The following is a 7,130-nucleotide window of genomic DNA, read 5'->3' as shown; positions in this document are numbered from 1 at the left end:
ATCAGTGTATTCTATTATTATTACACAATGTTTTATCTATGGATGTCATTAAGTCGGGTTAGGAAATTATATCTTTCACACCATTGCTATAATATTGGAAAAGAACAAGTGATTTTTTTTTTTGATGATTACTCAAAAATAGATTATAGGCATTGCTGGTGCTGATTTATTTATTTTTTTCATCCTAAAAGACGATCTAAAAAATATTCCACATGGACATTGCTTTTAAAACGGTCCTTCATATAAATTACATTGCAGGTCTTGTAACCTGTGCCCAGTCACTCACTGTAATTATGTGTCCTAGAAAAGCATGTAGAAAGAAGGCACGGACAGAAAGAGTAGAACAAATTAACCCCTTGCCGCCGCAGCTATTTTTTCGGATTAATTTCTTTCTACCTTCATTTTAAAAGCCATAACTTTCTTATTTTTCCATGTATATAACCACAAAAAGTAGATATTTTTTTTTTCCACAGGGACAAGTTGTAGTTTTTTTGTGCCACCATTTATTGTACTGGGACAATGGGAAAAAAATTCTTTGTGAGGTGGAATGGGAAAAAAAAAAAAGAAGGGGATTCCTCCATAGTTTTTTTTTGGGCTTCGTTTTTACAGCGTTCATCATGCTGGTCAATACAATTAGGGTGAAACCAAATTTGTATTGTTTTTTTAAGGTTTTATTTGCTTTAACAATTTAGTTGTAAAGGTAGTAAGTGTTTCTTTTTTCTGAGAGCCATCATTATTATTATTTATCTGTCGATTGAGCGGTGTGTGAGCTTGGTTTTTGCAGGGTGAGCTGTTTTTATTGGTACCATTTTTGAGGTACATGCGACTTTCTGATCAGGCAAAAAATAGCAACTGAGGCGTTCTATATAATTTTACAGACACGGCAATATCAAATTATGTTACATTACTTTAGGTGAAAAATGGGAGTTTTTTTTTTGTATATTAAAAACTTTATTTAAAGAGACTCTGTCACCACATTATAAGTGCCCTGTCTCCTACATAAGGAGATGGGCGCTATGATGTAGGTGACAGTAATGCTTTTTATTTAGAAAAACGATCTATTTTTACCACGTTATTAGCGATTTTAGCTTTATGCTAATGACTTTCTTAATGCCCAAGTGGGCGTGTTTTTACTATTGACCGAGTGGACGTTGTACAGAGGAGTGTATGACGCTGACCAATCAGTGACCAATCAGCGTCATGCACTCCTCTCCATTCATTTACTCCACGCATAGTGATCCTGTGTTGATCACTATGTGCTGTCTTATACTGACATATTAACGTTACTGAAGTGTTTAGACAGTGACTAGACATTCCAGCCAGACAGGATGCGATGTCTATTCACAGTCCCGACACTTCGGTAACGTTTGTGAAACGTAGATATAGAAGCTTTTTTTTTGGTGTGTAAAGACAGACTAAAATTTAACTTTTTGGCCATTATGAGAAACACAACGTGTGGCGCAAACCCAACACTTCCCGTCACCCCAAGAACACCATTCCCAGTGAAGCAGGTGGTAGCAGCATCATGTTGTGAGGATACTTTTCAATCGGCAGAGACTGGAAAACTGGTCAGGATTGAAGGAAAGATGGATGGCGGTAAATACACAGCAATTGTTGAGGAAAACCTGACTCAGTCTACCAGAGATTTGAGACTGGGACAGGGCTTCACCTTCCAGCAGGACAATGACAATAAACATACTGCTGAAGCTGCACTGGAGAGGTTCATGGGGAAACCATGTAAAGGTCTTGGAATGGCCGAGTCAGAGCCCAGACCTCCATCTAATAGAGAATCTGTGGCGTCATGTGAAGACTGTACACACCATAACTTGGAGTTTGGCATTTTTGCCCATTCTTCCAGGCAAACCTGCTGCGTGCCTGGATGTGCTAAACTAATAGAGAAATATTCCAAGAGACTTCTATCTGTAATTGTGGAGCATCTTTTGCTGCAAAGTATTGACTTTTATACTTATGCACATTTAAGTTTTCTGTCTTAATGTTTGTGTTTCAGTGTGGTAGGCATGTTGTGTAAATCCATCGATACAAACCCCCAAAACTCTATTTTATTTCAAGGTTGTAATGCTACAACACATAATAGATACCAAAGGGGTGAATAGTTTTGCGAGGTACTATATCTATAGGTTAGTGTATTGGCCCATGCACTAATAGGTATGCCCTAACAGGAGATCTGGTCAGACAGCCCTGGGTATAGGCTCCATTTGCACCACTTCAGTTTCTCCCTTTCGAATACCGTGATCAGCGCTGAGGTTCCTCTGACCTCCGCCGTGTATTGAAGCGGTTACCGTGCTCCTGATCGCATGTACACTCTTTATTTGCCCACACAATCAATAGAATGAGTCTGCTCGTACTGATCCTGAAGCTGCCTGCTGCTACATCAAGCAGGTAAAATCCTACATCGTTTTTCTACAAGAAACATTTCAAAACAAGAAAACAAAATTTTAAACATCACAAAAATTTAATAGAGACGGCAGGCATGACTGTAAAAAGCCTATGAGCCTCTTCTATAGAATTTACAATAAAAGTTATTTTTAACATCACAATTGTTATCAGTTTGACAAATGCATGTTGTACTGAATGTGAACACGGAAGAGCACAGAACACCATCATCCAATGCTACAGTCTGAATGCCAAGCAATGTGTATAATATGATCAAGTTATGTCAAATGACTTCCCGCAATGAGTTCTAAAACAAAAAGGACCTGATGCCACAGCGTAGGATTTCAGCTACAACTGCTTCAATAGATCCGACCATGTATACCATAAAATGTTCATCAGGTATATAAAGATTGGTAAAAACGTGCCCAAAATGCAACAATTACTTCTAACCTACAGTATATACACAAGTCTACATGTAGAAAGGTACTAAACCAAACAGAGCATCTTTGACACACTACAAAAAAAAAAAAAAAAAAAAAAGCAGAGGTAGCGCAGCAGGTGATGCCAACTCATACATATGGGCAAAACTGAGAAGGAAACGGGTTAGACAAAATGTAAAAAAAAAAAAGTTCAGGCTTACTGCAAACCTTTTCTTTTTTGAGAAATTCTAAGTTTTATACACTGAGGAATTAATAACTAAGGCTATGTTCACACAGAGTTTTTTGACACGGAAACCACGCCGCAAAAACGGCCCTAAAATGCCTCCCACGTCTCGCGGGAGAAAAGATACATGTCCTATCTTCGGGCATTTACACCTCTGATCTCCCATTGACTTCAATGGGAGGCAGAGAAAGCGTATTTCGCAGTGTTTTATGCCCGCGGCGCTCAAAGGCCGCAGGGCAAAAATGCAGCGAAGATCGGCGTACAGGGAGAGGAAAATCTGCCTCAAACTTACAAACTGAATTTTGAGGCAGAGATTCCGCCTACAAAGAACTCTGTGTGAACATAGCCTAAGGCAGAATATACACATGCAGTTTTTGGAGCTAAGTAGTGGATACAAAAAGAGAGAACTATTACGGTAAAATCACACGTAACGTAAATACTGCGGATTTTCCACAACAGATTTTGTTGCAGAAAATAATCAGCATAACACAGTAGCAGGTGAGCGGAAAAATCTCATCCACACACTGCGTAAATGCAGAGCAGAAAAAAGCAGAAATTGACCTGCATTGCAGTACTTCAATCCCCAGCACGTCAATTGTATTTGCGTAATCGCTGCTTATTTCTTACGGGTTTTCCCAATTTAAATAACAGATATTGCTTTTTTTGCAGGGTAAAAGCAGCGACTCAGCCGTAAAAAACGCAACTCAGAAAAAAAAAACCGTATACTTATCCAGAATTCTGTTTCTTCATCCAGGCCGGTCTCCTGGGATGACTTTATGTCATGTGACTGCCGCAGCCAATCAAGGGCTGCAGCTCCAATGGATGAAACGTCTTCCAGGAGGCCGGCCTGCAGAGAGATGCGTTGCCATGGCTACGTATGACTTTTTTTTCTACGTGCAGTTTTCATCCGCGGACATTCCAGCCAAAAAAACATCAGTTTGGTGCGCTTTTTCGTCCGAAATTCCCTGCGGCGCTCAGGGTGGATAGGCAGTGTGCTTTTACGCAGCGTATCCGCCCTGTGTGAACATAACCTTAGTCTTTCCTTTATACTCCTTTTTTTATCCACTCCTGGCTTTGGCTAATAAAAACTGCATCAAATCCAGCTTTAGAAATCCAATCTACTTGTATAGCGGATCATGATTTTTGAGATTTTTTTATTTTCATCATTATTAAAATTGGAAGTCAGAATAATTTGCAGTAAAACATTTAAAATAATGCTGAGTAATGGACATTGATAGAACCTTCTAGCGCAGTATTGTAGAAACTGTACATTTTATTCAAGAGGCCGTTAAATGTTATTTAGGATTCAGTTCCAAGTCGTTGTTGTATTGGGATTTTGATTTATCCTGGTGTTGCCGGCACAGTAGCATTTCAATATTCTACTATTTTCAAAAGCAGAGCAATAAAGCAATGGCGTAATAACCTTGAACGCTCTTCAGCAATGGCATTTTCTCCACACCCAACATCTACTTACTTCTTAGTATAATCTCAATCTACCACCATGAATGAATAGCTGCCGGCAGTCCAGACCCGGGCAGGAGTTCGCATGTGATAATGAGCGAAGATCATAAATCACATTACACGGATACAGTCTGGCCGCAGTTCATGTCTGGAAATAACACTGACTACATCTCCATGAACAGCGGTCAGCTTTGTTTTCTCGACTACTAAACCACTTGAAAATGGTGATGTAGATTTGAATCTATCCTCTAATCCCTCACCAATATGAGGAGCTTAGTCACCCATAGGAAGTTGTCAAACAGTATCCCACCCCTGGAACCTCATCATTTAAGGAGGACCTGTCTACTCTCCTCAAATCCGGTATTTTTTTTTTTTACGCAAAAACTTACCTTTCCCATATATCAATTGTGGAGCATCCTTTATAACCAATCTGTTGCACCGTTCCGGTTTTACTTACTGGAAATATATGAGTAAGGAAAATGGTAACGCCCAGTTGTCAAAGGGGCATATCCCTAAACCCTGACACAGTCCAATCATCTCTGACAGTGTCAGACTGTGTAGGGACACACTTTATTTACACAGGGAATTGTAACACCCAGTTGTTAATTTACTCATACATACATTGCCAAGAGGAATAACAGAGGAGCAGCACAGAGTTTTCAGAAAAGATACTCCTGAATTGTTATTTCATGGGGAATACAACTATTTACTAAAAAACATTTGTTCATGTCAGGAGAGCAGACAGGCCATCTTTATATCTGGGTTCACACAATACATTTAGTTGTATTTGTGGTACTGAAGTAGGTAGGACCTGTTCTCAGAAGAGCTTTAGTCTCTCCCCTCTCTGCAATCCATTACTGATTTAGCAATGGAAACTTGCCACCAAAAGGCTTGAAAAATCTACCGACCAGCAGATTACGCTAAATGGGGTGATAACCAAAAAGTGTTTAGCATCGACAACGGATTGCATTTAGTCTTCATTTCTCAAAAAACTTCTATAGGACTCATTCTATGGTAGTTTTTGATCAAGTGTAGAATGTAACGTAAGAAGAGTTCCCTAGAAAAGTTTACCTTATTGGGAATTTGGCGGTTCTATTTTTGGTATACAAAAAGAAAGTTATTTTGGTTTTCCCTGCATTAAAACCTTCCATCACAATCCAAAAATAAGGGTCGGGTAAGGGTGTGCGCAGAGCCCTACATCTACACATTGTGGAAGGAAAACCACATTTGTCATGGCCATCTTACCTCTGCAATTTGCATCTGGGTATTCGGTACATACCGGCCAGCCACGTGGTACACAATAGGACAGCCGGGGGCTTCAATTCAAACAAACAAATGACGTGCATATTTTTCTCCTTTGTACATAACGCAATTTTAAAAGACTATATTACAAAGCAATGTAAATAAATACCAGGCAAGTACAAAAAGCTCTTATTTACAGTTGTACAAATGAACTGTATTCAGTGTAAATGTTGTGTGTTAAAAAGACACAATTCTAGTAATGCATTTTTACAGGAATTCAGTTAGATGATCCAATGCGTTGTATTAAAAAACAAACAAAACACCCACAAATTAAAATTCAAGTTAATGCAATACATTTTTTTGTGTGGAATTAAATATAGACAAACCCATTTATATCAAGAATGGCGTCTGTTAAAGTGCTGATAAACAATATTGTTGTGAACGTTCAGGAAATGTACTAAACATTGTTTAAAGCCTAAAGTCTCTGAAAACATTACAATGTATTGGCATTGCTTTATTTAAGTCTCTCTCCGGTTGCCATCACATATGTACTTTGTAGTCCAGAAGTCACTCATCCCTCCGCTGCTGCGTCAGGCTTCACTATTTGATATGTTATTAGGTATTCTGGGTATGCCTGCAGAACAATCAATATACATGTTAGCAATAGCTCAAACAGAAACTACAATCATTAACTTCGTGTGATAGACTTTTACACCGTTGCTTATTCATCAAGCAATTAAAGAGGTTGTTGGGGAATTTTAAAGGGTAACAAAACTTTTAAAAAAACTTTCGACATGTCATAAGTTCTGATTGGTAGGGTGTTATGGAGGCCCAGGTTGCTTTGATAGTGGCCTTCAGCTGGTCTGCATTGCTGGGTTTGATCTCTCTCTTAACAATACCCTATAGATTCTCTATGCGGTTTAGATCAGGCGAGTTTGCTGGCCAATCAAGCGCAGTGATACTGTGGTTATTAAACCAGGTATTGGCACTTTTGACAGTGTGGGCAGGTGCCAAGTCCTGCTGGAAAATTAAATCCGCATCTCCATAAAGCTTGTCAGCAGAGGGAAGCATGAAGTGCTCGAAAATTTCCTGGTAGACGCTGCGCTGACTCTGGACTTGATATAACACAGTGACCAACACCAGCAGATGACATGGCCCCCAAAACATCACTGACTGTGGAAACTTCACACTGGACCGCAAGACACTTGGATTGATGCCTCTCCACTCTTCCTCCAGACTCTGGGACGTTGATTTCCAAATGAAATGCAAAATTTACTTTCATCTGAAAACAGGACTTTGGACACTGAGTAACAGACCAGTCCTTGTAAAGGCTTAGGAAACCTTTGCAGGTGTTTTGTGTTGATTAGCTG

At 39.4% G+C, this 7,130-nt stretch overlaps 1 protein-coding gene across 1 annotated transcript in view; it reads right to left on the bottom strand.

Annotated features, from left to right (window-relative positions):
• Positions 1–2,454: 2,454 nt before the first annotated feature.
• TNKS2 (tankyrase 2) overlaps positions 2,455–7,130 on the bottom strand; it is a 53,481-nt gene continuing 48,805 nt past the window's right edge. The window contains exon 27 of the mRNA XM_075841410.1: positions 2,455–6,394. Coding sequence (XP_075697525.1) covers positions 6,332–6,394 — 63 coding nt within the window. The 3' untranslated portion in view covers positions 2,455–6,331. The remainder of the gene's footprint in view (positions 6,395–7,130) is intronic.

Source organism: Rhinoderma darwinii, chromosome 11 (genome assembly GCF_050947455.1).
Source record: "Rhinoderma darwinii isolate aRhiDar2 chromosome 11, aRhiDar2.hap1, whole genome shotgun sequence".
Taxonomy (NCBI): Eukaryota; Metazoa; Chordata; class Amphibia; order Anura; family Rhinodermatidae; genus Rhinoderma; species Rhinoderma darwinii.
This window is presented reverse-complemented; position numbering and strand designations above follow the sequence as displayed.